Below are 20,532 nucleotides of genomic sequence, written 5' to 3' on the forward strand. Positions count from 1 at the left end.
TCCATCAAGTCCATCTCTTCCTTATCAATCTGCCGATAGTCTTCTTGCGTCAGATTAATGTTGCCAATCTGACCTTCCACTAACCCACAGTACGCGCTCACTACAGTGTTAAGCAGCTCCATGTGTTCCCTTGCTACTTCTACACTGACCTTAGAGAGGCTTGAAGTGTCGAGCTGTACTGTATTTGGCTTTGATTGCTGACCAGCAGATGATGTTCCTCCATAACACGCATGTTGTTGTTGAGCATGAGGAGGAGGAGGTGGTTGTATTGGATTTCCATACATGTCTGTGGTGGGAGCTGGCTTAACAGGAACTTGCACTGGATTGCCATACATATCTGTGCTTGTGACAAACGCTGTTTGTAGTGGAGCATGTGGACCGGTTCTTGCAGACGAAGAACTGGAAGTTCCATAATACATTTCTGGATTTTGTGGCAATGGAACTCTTTTTGCCTTTAATGTTTCCTCCTGGTCCTTGTTTTCCAAAAGCTGCACGAAGTCGTTGATATTTGTAGTTCTCAACACTCCGTTATACTTCAAGATTTCCAAGAAACTGTTGTAGGACCGAGTTTCGTGACCGAAACCGTGATTATCATGATTATGTTCATAGACGGGAAGATTAGAGACGGATAAAAGTACTTACTTGTATAGATTTGAAACATAACAAAGCAAGTCGGCCCGATTAACAAGCTAACCGAACCATACCAAAGGAGTACACATCCGGGGAGAGACCAAGTGGTGATCTCTCCCTAGTGAGGTCTCAAACCTCCTAAAATCTCCAAGTGTTTGAAATGGCAAGGGTTTTCTATATATAGTCACACCCCTTGTCTTGCAAACACACACGGTCAACCGAATAACCCTCTCGTTTGACCACTTCAAACGAGCGGGTCTATACACGTTTGATAGACCGTTTCACTAACTATTACAAATTCAGCATAAAATAAAACTAATCTATTCGACAAGCATCGGACACAAAATCTGCATCAACAAATTCCCCCTTGTCCGTTGCTGTCGAATGCTGAAAATGCAACTGCAATCGATCTTCAGTCAAGTATTCATCTTTTCTGTGTTACCAAAATTCCCCTTGACCGATGATCCAGGTAAGTAGTATCTTGACGCGCCTTGTATAATATTTCCCCCTTAAAGTACGCGTATCCGTGTTGGGTGTTGTGCAATTTCCTCAATTGACCGATCTTCCGCTGATCTTCCAATACTCCAACCGGCATTTGATAAGGGTTCCAATCTTTAAGAACTGCATCAAGTCTTGATCTTGTCATAAGGACTCTGTTTCATACAAGCATACTACATTGATAGAGATTTCTGGTGAACTGTCTTTTGTAAACCGTCTTTGTGGAATCGACCAAGTAATGCACTTTAATCTTCAGCATCAACACTCAGGAAAGTCAGCTAGACCAAGTGTATCCCTTGCAAGCTCAACCAAACGGCACGCTTAGTTGAACTACATCCAGATCTCATTGTCTCGCCTTTGTGAAGTTGACCACGTAATGCACTACGGACCTTCAGCATCAGTACTCAGGAAGTCAACTTGACCAAGTACGTCGTTTGCAAACTCAATGAATTGAGTTACCCCCAGATCCCTGTAAAATCCCAAAGAAACATCAAACCCAAAACCGAATCCTGCAGGTCTTCAGTCTTGAACTATCAGCTTTCATAAAGATTCCCCCCAGGTCTTCAGTAAACAGCGCCTTGAAACAACTGTCAACTTTAGATACACCTGTATGTTTCCGTGCAAAACTCTTCACGCTGGCTGGAGAATTAATTAAAATCCTCAAATATGTGTATGTGCAAAACATTCCACGCAGAACCGTTTGTATCACCAGAATATCACAAACTCTACCACCTGTGATTGCGTTTAGAAATTTACCGAAGAAATTCAACGTTTGAAAAATTTTTATCCCCCCATTTCTTTGGTAAAATCTCTAAACCATAACAGATTCTCTCCACTTCAAAGAAACTGTCATCAATTTTATAGAACAAATTCTCTCCACTGAGTAGAATTTATCTTCAAATGTTCACCAATTCCATCCACAGAGCGGAACTGTCGTCAATCTTCACTGAACAGATTATCTCCACTGAGCAGAATCTTTCAAACATTCTCGGTTTTTCTAAAAATCACGAAAGCAATTTTCTTCTTTGCATATTCTAGTTGATAATGAAAGTCCCCTAGCCCCGTAGGATCCGACTTGTATCCCCCCAAAGTTCTGCTAACACCTAATCTGAAAACTTCCATCATAGGCATAACTCTTCGACTTTGTGAACTCGTTAGGACCTGTCTTGGCTCTCTAGGTTCCTCCAATCGTTACCAGATGCGAGAATATGACAATAAACAAAATTCTTTCGAGCATGTACGAACACCGATAATCAATCATAAACATTGACGTGCGGAAGTGAACATACCGTTTTGTTTTTGGTTTTTGGCCCATAATAGTCGCGTCACCATTTTTGACATTTTCATCGGTAACCGTGACTACCCCACATTCAAAATAAATCATTTGTTTTCATCATTCTAAAGTGATTCCGTGTGCTCCCGAACCGGTACAAATTTTGACGTTGACATTTAGAAGCGCGGTTTAAATCAACTTCGCGAACACCCGACCCCACTTTGCAAATCACTTAGGATTCTTGGCTCAGATATAATCATGAACTCACTAAAATAGTCTTGTATACTTGTAGTAAATTCAAGCTACTATAGTTTGTGGCCCAAAGCTGAATCAAAACATGTGCCCCACCATCTTGTAGTAATCAACATTTAAATATGGCCCAAATAGAAATAATCATCAATCATTCACGGCCCATCATCTAATAAGACCCAAAAGATAACAACACTAATTAAAATTTTTTTTTTTAAGAAGTTACCAGCTGTATCACATCTCTGTGCAGCCTCCACCCATTTCCAATCTCTCTCTTACTTTTTTGATAACCACCTCCAAAACCCTTTCCCCTTTAATCGAAAATTTAACATTCAGTCCATCTTCATCACCTTCTTCGATACCCAACATCAAACAACCAAATCCCTATCAAGAATTTCAGCAATCAGCCGTTAAGACATCATCTTCGTTGGATCTCTTGAGTTTTCGTGTGAGTGTGGAGGTTCCTTTGACTCTCTTTCTTCAATTGAACATCAAAGAACCAAAACCCCTAAAGAAAAAATCATCAGCCGACATCATTCAACAAATTTCTGTCCCTCTTCTTTTCTTTCTTATCGATACAACGACATCCAAAACCCTCTGTCTTCTTCGATTTCACTTCCGGTGAATCTCAGGTACAAATCGGGTGTTGACGGTGGTTAAATGGTGGTGGATGTGATTGTGTGGCGAAGTCTGTTTGTTTGAATGATTGACGAAATCTGCTATGTAATTCTGATTCGACGAAACAGACTTGATGTATTGTAATGTCGACGAAACAGAATTTGATCTCAGGTCGACGAATCAGATTGTTTGTCTTGTTCGACGAAACAGGACTTTGAATGAGTTCGATGAAACAGAAAAGTTTAAGGTCCGACGAAACAGATTTGTTGTTTCGTCGTGGGTGGGGGCGTTTCGTCACAGATGGATATGAAGAAACCCTAGTTCTCTTTAACCGCCGCCAAGAACATCAAGAACACATCACTGTTTATTTTGCAGATTTGACGAAAATCACACATTTGATGATGAAAACTTGAAATACATGGTGTAAAACATAAAACATAACCCTCTGATGCATTTCGTTTCAGGTCAGACCCATCCATTCGGGTCAGATCTGGGTTTTTCTTCTTTTACACCTTTTTTAACATCTTGAACAAAAATCATAATAAACTCAGATCTAGAGCACATGTGATTTAGCAAACTGTTAGATTCACTAAATCGGGCACCATGGCTCTGATACCAATTGTAGGACCGAGTTTCGTGACCGAAACCGTGATTATCATGATTATGTTCATAGACGGGAAGATTAGAGACGGATAAAAGTACTTACCTGTATAGATTTGAAACATAACAAAGCAAGTCGGCCCGATTAACAAGCTAACCGAAACATACCAAAGGAGTACACATCCGGGGAGAGACCAAGTGGTGATCTCTCCCTAGTGAGGTCTCAAACCTCCTAAAATCTCCAAGTGTTTGAAATGGCAAGGGTTTTCTATTTATAGTCACACCCCTTGTCTTGCAAACACACACGGTCAACCGAATAACCCTCTCGTTTAACCACTTCAAACGAGCGGGTCTATACACGTTCGATAGACCGTTTCACTAACTATTACAAATTCAGCATAAAATAAAACTAATCTATTCGACAAGCATCGGACACAAAATCTGCATCAACATCTTGTGGTGATGCACGTTGGAAGAAAGAGTCGTTAGTTGTTACCAGCTATTTAGTTGGACTTAATATTTTATTATTTTTATTGTTTCTCACGTGTGTGTTTGTAAGGCTATACATAGCCAGGTGTTTTATTGATATACATAACCCTTTTTGATAACAATGGATACCATAGTTTGCATTCTCTTGCATATTTACACACAACACATACAAACAAATACATAGTGTTGAGTGTGGAGTGGGGCCTGTAACCAACATTAGGTTTATTCACAGAACAGAAACTCACGACATTTTGCCTTCATTATTGTAGCGTTGACATCACTCATCCCTACCAGCCTTTCTAACGTTCCATTTATCGAACAATGAGCCGGCTCCATAACCTACTCCAAAACGTTCTCTAATTTCACAGAGATAACATTTTACAAATATTATATTGTTCTGGTTTCTTAATAAACATAATGCTATTAGTTTATTTTTTTAAAAGCAAACTGACATACTTAAAACAAGGATTTGAACCGTTCACATTCAACACATAAGGGAGACATAAACACCTTACAACCACACCATTTCCCTTGGGACTCGAGGGAGCTCTACTCTAACTCTAAAGGCTTTGCTAGATATGATAATATAATCAGATTTTATTATCCCATATATCATAGTGATATAACGTCTACTACCAGAACATTCGATCTACACATGCATGATTACCTTTTCCATGGCATATCACATTGCACAAGCAGCCCAATTTGATGGAAATCGGTTTGAAGTTAACTCGGGCATATAGCGGACATTAATGTCGAGTGGGAGCATACGATATTCAATATCAAGATCTTTGAAAATCTTGATCATCTCCTCAATTAAAAGAGCTCTCCTTTTCCATCTTTCACCCATGTCTTGGAAATTCATTCTATGCGAAAGCCATATTGACATTTTGAGTCTATTTAAGTCCTCAACATCCCTCACTACGATTACCGGCCTAGGTTGCCAATGATTGCTTTTCTTCTCGACATAGCTGCAACCATACCGGTCCAAAATCATAATGACATTCAGTAACTAGATTCAAATTCAATTGATACTCAATAATCAGATATTCAAAAACTTTGCTTACCTTGTTATCATTTCCTTCATTTTGGCAACCTTTTCAGCAGGAGTTGATACATGGATGCAAAAATCAATAGCCTCCCCCATGTTGGGACTACGGTTGTAATTAGCGATAGGCATAGTCGAAAGCACACTGTTGGGATATGATATCTTCTGATTATCGTACCTCAAGAAGATTGTCGTTAATATATTCATCTCTTCAACTATCATCTGCACAATATAACATTTGATGTTAGACGACCGAAAATAAACATAAATGAGACGTGTTTTTATATAAAATTATGACATCTAACCTAAGGGTCATGTTCAAGTTGACATGTTAATTAAACAGGTTGTGTTCACGTTGACAATGTCTATGTGCTACCATATCTATAATGTGTAATAAACGCGTCGTGATCAGGTTGACCAGCTTAATTAAACATGTGGATCCGTCAACCTGTTTGAAATTATAATTAAAAAAATTTGATATCGTCAACTTGCAGTCGCCAACGCGTCTACGATCTGTTTAACCCATTTAATACTAACTGTTAACTTCTTTAACATGTTTACAACCAGTTTACAATGGTTTGATCACTCTTTAGATAAAGGGTTTTAAAGAGCCATGTTCAATTCAAACACTATGGTTGTCCTTGACACTAAATATACAGGGATTGGGTTCGTTGTAATCTAACCTGGACGCCATCAATCTCGCAACGATCACCAACATCAAACGGATGCACTATGAACAAAAAGATGATGGCCTCGAACATTGTTTTGCACGTGTTTCCAAACACAAATGCTACCAAAACTAGTTGTGAGCTTAAAAATATGAAAAACTGGGATGTCGCCACTTTAAGGATAAGAAGCGAAATCACAATTATTACGATTCCTACAACGACATTCAACATCTGATGGAGCTTGTCCACAGCTGTTTTTGTGTCTTTGAGTGATAGTGCAAGAGCTCTACGCTCTCTAAATACATTTACCTGCATACATAAGTTAGCACAAAAACAAACCTTAAATACCTTCATTTTACGTGTAACTGTTTACCCTAAACCCTAAACTCTAATTCTTAAATTGTAAGGATCAAACCAAACGTACCACCCAATTTTTAAGAGCTTGTTTGCTAATTCCTTTCGCCTCACTTGCTTCATCAAAGAGTCTAATCATTTTCAAAGCTTCATCTTCAGGAAAAAACCGCATCAAATCCTCAAGATAAATGTACCTATATATAAAGACATAAACAAACTTAAAAATAATCATCAAATGACATGAAACTGGCGTATCGCGTTATAATTGAATAGCTTACTTGGAGCGCGGCTCTACCACGTTGCAAAATATTTTCTTGGCTGCAACTTTAGCCTCGTTATCGCTAGTTATATGCATAAAGGTCTCATCTTCATCGCTGGTTGCATCTTGAAATTGTTCATCAACTGTGGTTAACATACTCGTGTTTATAGCATTCATCATCCTGTTCATATTCCAAGCAGATATATTATTCTGATTCAGCCTATGCAACTGATCAATCCTAATCCCGTTGTATTTGTCACTGTTCTTAGGAACGGTAACTTCTGTTTTACCAACCATCGCAATTCTAGATCTCGGTGTTCCAATATTCTCAAGCTTCTCTATATCTTCCATCCCCCAATCATCCTCTTCGTATTGTTTCTGAATCCCAATCACAACCGGGCCTAAGAGTGTTTCGATCACAAATTGGTTAAACAAAGAGTCTTGAATCCGATCAAAATACTTGCTCACATGGAAATTCAAAGCAAGAACTTCAATCAACAAAGTTTTTAGTAACCAAACAAGAGTCCCCACCAAAAGACATATCCAAATCGCGGTTACACATGGCAAAACCTTCTTTCCATACGACATCCGCTTCACCTTTTTATCAAATATACATTGCCACGCGATCAAGACCAAAGTTAACCAAATACAGTTTTGGACTGCCTTTTTTAACCCATAAACAAAATAAAGAACTCGTTTTCGTAACAAGAACCTTCGTTCTAAGAAGAACACCAAGGTCCTAATCACCCATCCAGAAACCAATCTCCCACATATCACAACTAGCAGCATAACCTCCCATTTCCACCAATCAAGATCATACAAATCTTTGTTTCTGAACCTTGGGATTGCTAGTGTGCAAGCTAAACAACCAACTATCAGTATCAAACTGATTAATTGAAGTAAAGTCCATTTGCTATACCTTAATTTCTTGTACTCATCTGGCAAATCATCATCTATCAACAAATCATCTTCATCGATATCACCAACTCCTTTCCCTGATCGCGACGTCCTCAGTTCAAAATCTGGCTGATCAGATAGCCTAGATTTTGTTTTCATCCTCAACAAAGTCGGGGTTCTCTTAAATGCGGCATTCGTTGAACAAACCACCCCTTCTTCTCCACCATGACCCGCGCCAGAGCTGCGCCTGCTAGCAGTAGACCTCTGTCGCATAGGTCGTGACTCGAAGTTAGGACTTTCCTGGATCGGAGATGACGTTGTGGAATCAACCTTGTACCCTTCATATATAGAAAACAAAAACATTAGCGTTTGTATTGTGTAATGATTAGCGTTTGTACAAGAGTATTTATACTAAGAATCTGCATATACTACTCTAGACTATAATCATTTACATTGTGGACTAAATATAGTGTCTAATAAAATACCTTCGTATGCAAAATATTTTATATATACTATCTAAGAATTTTCATATACTACTCTAGACTATAATCATTTAAATTGTGGAATAAATATAGTGTCTGATAATTTACCTTCATATGCAAAATAATTCACATTGTGTTCAGCTAGCTCTACATCTTCAACAGACGTGGCGTAATTAGCATTATTATTTGTTTCCTTTTCTATGGTATCACGACGATTAACATAGTCCGCGATGGTAGTGGTATCTGATGTAAAATGAATAGTGGTTTCGCCGGAGTTTACTGGAACCAATGGCATGATCATGCAGGATTAATGTTCATTTAATTTATTTGAATTTCAGAGTAAGTGAATGGGATATTAGTTCAAGAAATAATAATTGTGTAAACGAAGGTGGGGATGAAGGATCAGCTGAAAACTCTTGGGACATTTATTGAAAGATATATAGCACGATTGGTAGCAAAAGGGTACGCCCAAACATATGGGATTGACTACTCAGAGACTTTTTCCCCGGTAGCGAAGATTGACACCATTCATTTCCTTTTTTCTGTTGCTGCAGATGAAGGATGACCCCTTCACCAATTCGATGTTAAGAATGCCTTCCTACATGGAGAATTGAAAGAAGAATTATACATGGAAGCCTCTCTTGGATTCATAGGAAATTTTAAAACGAAGGAAGGATGTAGGTTGAAAAAGACTCTCTATGGGCTTAAGCAATCTCCTCGAGCTTGGTTTGGCGGATTTACATTAGCTATAAAAAGATATGGTTTCCAACAAAGCAACTCGGATCATACGCTATTTCTTAAACGGAGAGGTAAACTTATAACATGTTTAATTATATATGTTGATGACATGATCATTTTAGGAAACACGATGAGGAAGAAATGAGGAAGTTGAAGGAAAATTTGTTCGCGGAATTTCAAATGAAGGACTTAGGAAGACTTAAGTACTTTCTTGGAATCGAGGTTCTAACATCCAAACAAGGGATCTTCATATGTCAAAAGAAATATGTCCTTGACCTCCTAGCTGAAACTGGAATGATTGATTGCAAGCAAGTCGATTCTCCAATGATTGCTAACCAGAAACTTTGCATGGAAGAAAAAAAGCAGAATTAGTAGACAAAGAAAGGTATCAACAGTTGGTGGGCAAACTTATATCTTCATATGGACGTGGTATGGAGGATTATAAGATAACTGCGGGTCATGGGGTTCTCTTCCAACCCAACAAACACCTAAAAATTCAAGCTTATACTGACGCATACTGGGCTAGAGATAAAGGAGATCGGAGATCAACATCGGGATATTTTACCTTAGTAGGGGAAATCTAGTTACATAGAGAAGCAAGAAGCAAAAGGTCGTAGCCCTATCTAGCGCTGAAGTCGAATTTCGAGGGATTGCACGTGGCCTAGCAGAAGTTCAATGGATACACAAACTCCTGAATGAAATTGGGTTTCCCCAAACTAAAGCCAACATGATCAATGTGATAACAAAGCTGCTATACAAATTTTAGAAAACCCTATTCAACACGATCGTACAAAGCATGTGGATGTAGACATGCATTTCATTAAAGAAAAACTTGAAACTAGGGTGATAGAGTTTCCTTTCATGCATTCAGAGGACCAATTAGCAGATATTTTAACGAAGGCCGTCAAGGCGAAAAACTTCAATAATTGTCTGAGCAAGTTAAGAGTTGGGGATCCCACCACTCAACTTGAGGGGTGGGGGGGGGTGTTAGAAAAATAATCAAGATTAACATCTTTTCACCTTTCCCTCCTAAAGATCTTTATAGCTAGCATCTTCTCATTATGGACCGTTGGTACTTAATCATAGTGATTTCCCATTATTTGGTTTCTATTATTAGTGTTGGTGCATACATCTGTCGACTTCGTCTTGTATCGAGTCTTAAACTTAGAATGTTAGATCAGGGCACGTTGTACGAGAAAATGTGAAAACTTAGTGAGTTTGGATGTTGATTTTGCTCATAGCAACATGTGAGTGTGATTTCGCCCCAAAGCAGTTTCAAGCGAAGTCAGCATACTGCTGATTTCGCTCCAAATGGTTTGTATGTCATTTGGGGCGAAACCCCTCCCCTATATGTAGCTGATTTCGCTCCAAATGGTCTTATGACATTTGGAGCGAAATCCCAACCACTATATATAGCTGATGAGCGAAATCATTTGTATCTTTCTTGTTTCTGGTACCGAATTGCTGCCGAAGTACCGTTTGACTTTTAATAGCTGTGAAATCAATATACAAGGCAATATTTAGTAGAACAGGCTGTTTTTCAAGTTTGTTTCTTGTTTTCCGCACCTAAAACGGATTAGAACACGTCCGATTGACTCGTTCGGGTCAGCACGCGATCCTACAAGTGGTATCAGAGCTCAGGACGAGGAGTTCTTGCTAAAACAGCATCATTTTCTATCTTCTACACCTTCTTTTATCTGTTCAGGAAGATTTCACGGTCAGAATCGGACCAAATTTTCATAGACTATAGAATATTGGACACAAACAAATCCCTAAAAGTTTGAGAACTAAAATCGGACTAAAAATGGACTAAAATTGACTTCGAGTTTATTTCGCTCATATGGACACTTTCTGATTTTGCTTGTAACTGTCTGATATCGCTTCAAAGTACAGATTCTTGAGGGTTTCGCTCCAAATTAAGTTCTATTTTCGCTCCTGGGATTTAAAAATCTGAGATTTCGCTCCTGTCAGCATTCTGATTTCGCTCTAATAGTCCAAAACAGTCTAATTTCGCCCCAAATTGCTTACATCTGATTTCGCTCCAGGCTGTATTGAGTACTAATTTCGCTCCATTGTGCCAAAGTCTGTAATTTCGCTCCAAGTACACAATCACCTGATTTCGCTCCTGCCTGCATTCTGATTTCGCTCCAAAGCTGGTTATTTGCTATTTCGTTCGTAATTGACTGTTTTTGAAAAACGTGTTATCGAACCATAGCTGAAGAGTTTTACAATGCTTTTGCAACATCGGTTGCACCTGTCACTGCTGCTGAGACTGTATATAGTGAGAATGAGACGGGTACTCATCAGAAACCACCGAAACTCATGTACATTGAGGATTTTCAGGGTTGGAAAAATCGATTCGAGAACTGGGTTCAAGCCTACAGATTCGATGCTTGGTGTTCACTGCTGAAAGACTATGAGAGACCAAAGAATGAGCGTGGGTTGGAAAAGGGTTTCAATGATTTTACAGAAGCTGACAAGCTGAAATATACTAGTGAAAAGATGATGATCAGCATTTTACAGCAAGCAGTTAAAGAAGACATCTTCGTCTTACTTCAACATAACGGAACATTTAGATCAATCTGGGAGGCATCAATTCAGAAATTCAGAGGGAGTGCTGACATGATCAAAAACAAAAAGGCGTTATTGAAGAAGTCGTTTGACATGTTTACTACATTTGATCATGAAACCACGAAACAGACAATAGATAGATACTGTCAGCTGGTTCTAGAAATGGGAAGATTGGATATTCAGAAAGATGATGATGAGTGGGTTGATAAGTTAGCAGAAGCTTTACCCCAACAGAAGTGGGGAACTTATCTGATGATTGTGAAACTCATGAGGAAGACTGAGAGTATGAACTTGGCTCAGTTTATCCAGAAGATTGAGGAACAGGAGCTGGATATTCAGAAGACTGCTATCATGAAAAATTCAAATGTCAAGCAAGATGTCAGCCTATATTACAGAGGGAACAAGTTTGAGGCCACTTCCAGTCAAAGTCCAAAGATTAGTACTGCATTCAGTGCTGATGGTTCTGCAAGTCCAAATGCAAGTACTACAACTCAAAGTGGTGGATCTACTTCATCATTCTCAAGCTTTGATCTAAACAGCAACACACCTAGCCCTCAGAAGCAAAATTCTACAAATATGCAGTGTAATGTGATCTTGAACATTTAGAATGGTCAACATCTTTCTCCTGAGGTGGCAAAGCAACACATGGCATCTCTTGTCGCCATGTTAGAGTCGTATGAAAGTTTGATTGCTGGAAGAATTGGTAATCCGATGCTCACAAAGGAAGATTACGACCAAATCGATGCAGAAGAGCTTGAGCTGATGGATGTGAAGTGGTGCTTAGCTAGTGCCTGTAGGAGAGCTGAAAATTTTCAACAGATTACTGGCAGAGATGAATTTCGAGGGATGGCTACCTCTCCACTTGGTTTTGACAAGTCAAAGGTTATCTGTTTCCGATGTAAAGGAAAAGGTCACTTTAAACGGGAATGTAAGAACCAAGAGTCAACTGGAAGTCAAGAAAAGAGCAATTATTATCAGAAATCAATCTTTCATTAAATCGATCAACAACCTCAACAAAAGGAACCGAAAACTGCTCATGGGAAAATGATTGAAGAAGCCAATAGGAAAGCTTATTTTGGGATAATAGATCAAAGTGATGAGGTTATTGCACAGGGGTTTAGCTGGGACAAGTATATACCTAGTGGAACTAAACCTGATGTGGCACTTGTTACCAGGATTCAGGATCAAAATGAGGATTGTCAGAAAAGGATTCCGATATTTCCAGATCTTGGAAGTGATGTTGATACGGATGATGAGGAAGAGTATCTTAACAAATGTAGAAAAAGCATTGATCCTGACAGTTTTAATTTTTTCTATGCAGATAAAGTTGAGATGCTGAATCAGAAGAAGATCGCTCGATTGCAGAGAGAGCTAGAAGCAGCAAAGCTACTCGCTAATGAAAAAGCAAAGACTGAAACTATTGAAACAAAAGATGAAGCAGCTGCTGAGATTGCAATAGAGAAGATTGTTGAAGTAGAGAAAGTAGTGGAGAAAATTGTCGAAGTCGAGAAACTCGTGGAAGTTGAGAAAATAGTTGAAGTTGAAAGAATGGTCGAAGTAGAAAAGATTGTCAAAAAGATTGTTGAGGTCGAGAAACTTGTTGAAGTTGAAAAGACTGTAGAAGTTGAAAAGATAATTGAGAAGGTGGTTGAAGTTACTAAGCCTTGTGAGAAATGTTCAGAAGCTTGCAAAGTTTGTGAAGAAAAAGATAAAAAGATTGTCTACTTAGAAAATATTAAGGAAGATCTACTGTCTGATGTGAAGTATGTGAAAGAGTCATACGACGTATTGAACAGGACAGTTGACAGTTTGAAGAGAACGAATGCAGAAATTGAAAAAGCAAATGACAAGATGAGTGCAACTTTGATGACAAAGCAAAGTGTCATTAATGATTACATCGAAGATTGTGCTAAGCTGAAGAAGGAGTTGGAACTTGAGAAAATTGAGAGTGAAAGGATTAACCGATTACTTTTGAGTTATACTACTTGTGATTATCTGATTGATCGAGTTTATCCTACTGTTGCAGGTCTTGAAGCTTTCAAGAAGAAAGAAAAAGAAGAGGATACTGGTAAGACAAAAAGTGTCAAGTATAACAGATGTCCGCCTCCTATTTTTTAGAGTTATTCCCCCAGGAAACCAAATGAGGAACAAGTAGACAAGGCTCTAAACATCAAATTAAAGTCTGAAATCACTGATGAATTACCAGACAATATTGATGTAACATTCACAGCGTCTGACACTGATCATGAGTCTGAGTTAATTAAGAAAGTTGTCGATCAGGTGTTGGATATGGATGAAGGGTTAAACTCGGAGTCTAAATCAGATAGTCCGAGTTCGACTGAGAAAAGTCCGAGTTTACCGGTTAAAAGGGTTTACAATAAAGAATTCCTGTTATCAAAATCTAATTTGAATGACGGATCAGTCAAAGTAGCATATACATTGAATGATTCAGACAAGTTATATTCTGATGAGGAATTCCCAATAAGAAGTGTTAAAACTGAAATGATCAAAAAGGTTTTCAAATTAACAGAAATTAATATTTCTGAAATAAAAGATTTAGATCTTTCTGCAAAACCTAAACCTTACACTTTAAGGATTCAACAAAGAGTAAACAAGAAAATGGGTTACGGTTGTGGTTATAATTTCCAAAAGAAACCAAACCATAATGGTAATCTCAAAAAGAAAGGTCTTGGTTTTAGTTCGTCAGAAAATTATAAAAATCAGAAAATTTATAAACCAAAAACAAAATTTGTTTCAGGAGGAAGCTCAGAGGATGAACAGAAGAAACCATTCTGGAAGCAGTCAAATCAAGAATTTCTTGCTGAAGTGAAGAAGAATGTGAAAAGGTTTGCTGAAAAAGTTGACAGAAGAACCTGTTTCAAATGCCAAGAAGTTGGTCACATAGCTTGGAACTGCTCCAAGACCAACTATACAAAGCAGGGAGTTTCTTCTAATTCTAACTTGAAAAAGACTTATGTTGATAAAAAAGAACAGTTGGTGAAAAATGGTATTTTGTTTGAAAATTCGAGTTCTGAAAAAGGTGAAAGTTCAAAACGTTTCTACAAAAGAAGAGGTGACTTGAGTAAACAAAAATGGATTGTAAAAACAGAAAGTAGTTCTGACAATGAATCTGATTCAATAAAATCAGAGGAGTTATTGGTTGATAAGAAGATTGTGGTTTCCGTTCCTGAGGTGAACGATAAAAATTTTCCTCCATTGTCAAAGGAAAATTTGATGAAGAAAGTGGGAAAAGTAGAGATCTCAAATCAATTCTTCGCTGATAAGGGAGAATTTGATCTTGAGAAGGCTTTCAACGGGAAAGTCAAGCACATTTTCGGGAAGATGGTTGATAGGAAGGTTAAGGGTGCTAAAGCGTTTTATAAATCAAAGTGTTGGTGGGACAGATGTGTTCCAAAATCACCCAAGGCTAGTCAGGCTTGGGTGGATGTTATGTTTGATTAAACACCTGACTTGCCGGAGATCCCAAGATTGTAATCGTGGATCAGGAATCGGCATCTTTCATGTTTAAAGAGGTTGTTTGAAAGTTTTTGATAGTGTTAAAATTTTACAGGTTGAAGGACTACGCCGGAGCTTCTAGGTTGGTAAGTGCGAAGCAGGAATCGGCATCCTGATTGGTAAAATGGTTGGGTAGATGTGATATTCCTACAATTGGTAGTGTGTTTTCTTCAAATGGTACAGAGGTTGCTTAATTGCAAATGGTAAATCAGGGACATTAAATTGTACTTGATTTACTATACATGATAAATAGATGAACAAGATGATGAACCATATCCCCGTACTTAACAAGTGGTAAATCTACAAGTGGTAAAAACAAACTCATTTTCCGGAAAAATCATTTTGATTAAAACAAACTTAAGTGTTTTGAAATATAAATAAGAAAATGGTTTGTTGTGAAGGGGGTTCTGATTATTTATGCCAAGTGGATGGCGATTTGAAGTGATTTGATATCAGTTGTCACTTTATTTGTACAGTTTGTTTTTTATTTTGTTTCTTCAAATGGGTCAAGAGTTTAGATAGTTTTCAAATTTTTCGTTAATGTGTTTGCATTTTAGGGGGAGTAAAAATTTTTAGAAAATCCAAAAACATCAGAAAATTTGAAAAAGACAAAAACATGATAAAATAAAAAATGAGTTTTGTTGTATAAAAGAGGAAATGATAGTACATCAGTGGACAATCACAGCATGCTAAAGAATTGGAAAGTTAATTAGTGATAAACGGTCTCATTAATGATGTGTCAGTAGGTTTTTGCACGTTTAATAAACTGTGACGAGATATAAACCTAAATTTCAAACTTGCTTAATTCGTGGGTAACATCTCTCGGATATATGGGTAACCCCCGAAATCTTGTTTGAAAGGTCCCTTATTCTGAGATACTAGGTCTTTATGCTTAGTGATATCTGGGGTATTATCCCGGGACTTCTGCTGTATAGAAATACTGACCTAGTCCCCGGATAATACTTTCTGCAAATGCTTGAAATACAGCACCGCCCTCAGCAAGTTGATGAAACAATAAAATTGATAGTCATTGCTGTTGTAAAAAAGATCCTCTAAAGGGGACCCACCAAAAGTCGAACCGTCATCTCTCTGCTGAAGGGAAGTTCTGACCTGAGCTCTCACGGTTTCGCACCTAACCCCTTACAGATATCATCTAGGTATACTCATCTGTAAGACTGAATATTGGGATCTGGATACGGGAGTATATTCCGAGGTGAGAACACGCGAATAAGTTTAAGTCACTAAGACATTAATCTCGTATCTCGAAACAGTTGAACTTTGTGTGAAAATTTAAGTGGACCAGTATAGTATACTGACAATCTAAGTGAATCGTTTAAAACTTAAAATGTTTAAAGCTTAACGGTGTTGGTGATTTGTCTCAGAAACTGATATGATACTCTTACACAAACTCACAAAAATATTGTTTGTAAATATTTTATTTCTGTTTTCTTCTGATTCTACAAGTGGTGTCTTTTACTTTCTTTCACAAAATTCCAAAAAGATTTTCAGTATGTTTTAGCGTAAATTTTTGAAAAATCCAAAAAGATTTTCGACAACTGATATTGAAGAACTGATTTTCAAAATTCCGAATGCTAAACATGATGAACAGGTTTGGGAGATTTTGATTGAAAAGTTTTTAGGTAAAAAGAAATTTGTTAAATGATCAATGTTAATATCTGATTGTATATTGATTGTAGAGGAGTCAGTGTTGGTGCATGCAATTTGATAATTTGTTAAGATCTGATTTTTATGAATCTTATGTTTTGGGTAGAGAATGTGCAGGATTTCCTGAGCTGGATAAGAATCAGGTTCCGATATCTGAGGTCTATGTAAAGCCAGGTTGCCATTCTGATGCTGTAAAAGTCAGATTTTTATCCCAGCATGTTTTGAGGGGGAGTTTGTTAGAGAAAGAATTTGAAGATGCAAGTGATAGATAGAGATTCTGGATGCCCCAAGACTGATCAAGACTGAAGATGCGAAGACTCGACACTTAAGACTCGTCAACATCTGAGGGGGAGTCTGTTGGTGCATACATCTGTCGACTTCGTCTTGTATCGAGTCTTAGACTTAGAATGTTAGATCAGGGCACGTTGGACGAGAAAATGTCAAAACTTAGTGAGTTTGGATGTTGATTTCGCTCATAGCAACATGTGAGTGTGATTTCACCCCAAAGCAGTTTCAAGCGAAATCAGCATACTGCTGATTTCGCTCCAAATGGTTTGTATGTCATTTGGGGCGAAACCCCTCCCCTATATGTAGCTGATTTCGCTCCAAATGGTCTTATGACATTTGGAGCGAAATCCCAACCACTATATATAGCTGATGAGCGAAATCATTTGTATCTTTCTTGTTTCCGGTACCGAATTGCTGCCGAAGTGCCGTTTGACTTGTAATAGCTGTGAAATCAATATGCAAGGCAATATTTAGTAGAACAGGCTGTTTTTCAAGTTCGTTTCTTGTTTTCCGCACCTGAAACGGATTAGAACACCTCCGATTGACTCGTTCGGGTCAGCACGCGATCCTACAATTAGCTCATATCCATCTCTTATTTATATGTCTTTTTCTTAACATCTTTTCATCTTTCCCTCCTAAATTTGGTTTCTATTATTAGCTCAGACTAGAAGGTATGGGGAGGGTCATCCCCATAGGGATGGGCCGCCACGTAGGACGCCACATCCCCATCCTTCATAGGATGACCCTCCAAGCAATAAGAAAAGGTGGAGGTTGAGGCTAGCTCACACCAATTATTTATAATTGTTTAACTTTTTTATTTGGTTAACTTTATAAAAACAATTCAAAAATTAAATAAAAATAAGACACCGTCGTAGCATCATTTGTTGGAGTGCTTGGAATTGTTGCATTTGTTGCATTTGTTGGACTTGAGACATTTGTTTGAACGCGTTGGGTGATTGTTGGAAACCCGAAAAGATAAATTGCGGAGATGCCCATGAAGGATCGATAGTCGGAGTGTAACTGGGTGTCGAAAAAATGTTAGGGTGGTTCGGGTTCGGATTGTTCGGGTTGGGATTGTTTGGGTTGAAGGGATTCATGATTTTTTTTTGTTTTTTATAAAAGGATGGAGTTTTTTAAAAAATGGATGAGAGAAATAGGTAGATTTTGGTTGAATGTGGGTATTATTTAAAAAAAAGGAAGAGGGAGGTGAGTATTTAAGGTAAAAAAAACTTTTTTTTTAATAATATAGTCTCAGCGCCGGGTCTGAACGTAGCCAAGCCGTCCCTCATACTGTCTGTTCTCATATCCATCTTTTGTCCTTTTCTTAACATCTTTCCCTCCTAAAGATCTTAACAGCTAGCTAGCATCTTCCAATTATGGACCGTAGGTCCTTAATCTTAGTGATTTTCCATTATTTGGTTTCTATTATTAGCTCATATCAATTTATTATTTATGTCCTTTTCTTCCTCTTTGTATTTTATTATTAGCTCATATCAATTTATTAGTTTGAGCCTTTATGAATGGGAAGTAATATACAAAAAGTACTCTCTGTATTACCGTTAGAAAACACCATTCATATATAGAAAACAAAAAAAAACATGAGCGTTTGTATTCATATATAGAAAACAAAATAACATGAGTGTTTTCTTCCTCTTTGTATTTTATCAACGGGAAGTAATATACAAAAGTACTCTATGTACATTAGCGCTTGTACAAGAGTATTTGTACTAAGAATTTTCATATACTACTTACTCTAGACTATAATCATTTACATTGTGGACCAATGTTTTAAAAACCGGTTTTTAAGCCATACCAGGTTGTGCTCTAAAATGGTTCAACCGGTTGAAACGAGTTGTATTGGGCAGTTGAACCGGGTTACTAGTTAACCCTATAAGTTCCATAAAATAAAAATTCATCTAAAAAACAATCTAATCTCAACTAGGATTTATGTAACTAATCATAGTTTTGTCTAAAAACAACTATTTTTATTGTAAACTATTAAGGATTTTAAGAATATTTTTATTAGTTATAAACAATATTGCAATGCACGAGATGAGTAACAATTTCAGCAACGATGAAATATTGGAATAGAAGGCACTGGTTTAATTACCGAAAATATGGAAGATCAATATTACCTTAATATTGTATTTTATTAGAATTAAGAAATCAAATCTTAAGATAATGCAAACCGGTTCAACAGTTTGAACTGGTAGAACCAGATTTACCGCCAGTGCATAAGACATTCCGTATTCTGGTTTTACCGACCTTTATTGTACCGACTCGTGTCCGATATCCGGTTTGGTTTAACTGGTATAACCGACCAGTTCATACCGGTATTTAAAACATTGTTGTTGACTAAATATAGTGTCTAAAAAAATACCTTCATATGAAAAACATTTATACTATTTAAGAATTTGCAAATATACTACTCTAGACTATAATCATAAAATTGAAACTAAATATAGTGTCTAAAAATTTCACCTTCATATGCAAAACAATTCATGTTGTGTTCAGCTAGCTCTACATCTTCAACAGACGTGGCGTAAATGGCATTATTATTTGTTTCCTTCGCTATGGTATCGCGGCGATTAGCGTAGTCCGCCATGGCAGTGGTATCTGATGTAAAATGAAGAGCGGTTTCGCCAGAGTTTGCTGGAACCTGTGGCATGATCATGCAGGATTGTTCATTTAATATATTTGAATTTCGGAGTAAGTGAATGGGGTATTAGTTCAAGAAATAATAATTGTGTAAACGAAGGTGGGGATGAAGGATCAGCTGAAACTCTTGGGACATTTATGGTGTACATGAACACTAAGACAGTACTGGAGAGAGCCAGCAGTGTTTGCATTCGTGTTGATATGTAATTATTTGAGAATGGCGGGTAACTAAAGTCAAAAGGGTAGTAGCTTTCAACACATGTCTGAAACTTAGCATAAGACGTATACAATATGGAAATATTCAAGTCTTAAATTATCGTATTTAATTTGTATGTTTAAAATGTTTTAACGTGTTTCGATTGAAATGTTTACCGGAGTATTCATAACGCTCTGGTTAAAGTTTAAAATTCAAACGCGCCAAATCATTCAAAATCATATTTTTTCTTCCAAAATTAAATCATTCCAAACCTCCATATCATACCTCGCTTTCACACTAAAAAAGGGTTGTGTATGTGGTCCCCAGTTAACAAAGCAAACTGGTCCTAGTTGTAGCCATAACCGGTCTTAAGGGTTCATGTTGGATCTTTAGAAGTCATACTCGATTTTGATGAATTACATTTTGTTTATGTTGTTGTGTTACAATGGATCATAACATGAACATGTCATGATCTGTTGTGTGGGCAATAATGGGTTATTACGGTTTATGTAATAATTATTGCCCATACAACACATTATGACATGTTCGTGTTTTGATGTATTATCAAATCAATCTTAAGATAGTACTGAATTTTAGCGAGTCATATTTGGTTATAACTGGTTATTACAGATCATATAATAATTAATGTTAGAAATTGTAATAAAGCGTCTAGGATTTTATTTTTTAAATAATACACCGGTAGCCAATGGGTGTCCATCGGCAAAGGCAAAGATAAAGTTGTTAAACACCTGGATTTGGGAGGAAGAGGCCTTGGTTTCAAGTCACACAAACAACAGAATTTGCCATTAAAAAAAATAATTTGCAATTTTGTGCC

The 20,532-nt window shown here is 37.4% G+C and overlaps 1 protein-coding gene across 1 annotated transcript; it reads right to left on the reverse strand.

Annotated features, from left to right (window-relative positions):
• Positions 1-4,811: 4,811 nt before the first annotated feature.
• LOC110872195 (mechanosensitive ion channel protein 6) lies at positions 4,812-19,629 on the reverse strand. Its single transcript, XM_022120983.2, has 6 exons — positions 19,325-19,629; positions 6,706-7,921; positions 6,498-6,621; positions 6,089-6,382; positions 5,425-5,627; positions 4,812-5,328 (listed from the first exon to the last, which is right to left on the reverse strand). The coding sequence occupies exons 1-6, from the start codon at positions 19,515-19,517 to the stop codon at positions 5,040-5,042; spliced, it is 2,319 nt and encodes a 772-aa protein (XP_021976675.1). The 5' UTR covers positions 19,518-19,629; the 3' UTR covers positions 4,812-5,039.
• Between the last annotated feature and the right edge of the window lie 903 nt (positions 19,630-20,532).

The sequence above is a fragment of the Helianthus annuus genome, chromosome 8 (assembly GCF_002127325.2).
Source record: "Helianthus annuus cultivar XRQ/B chromosome 8, HanXRQr2.0-SUNRISE, whole genome shotgun sequence".
NCBI classification, from domain to species: Eukaryota; Viridiplantae; Streptophyta; class Magnoliopsida; order Asterales; family Asteraceae; genus Helianthus; species Helianthus annuus.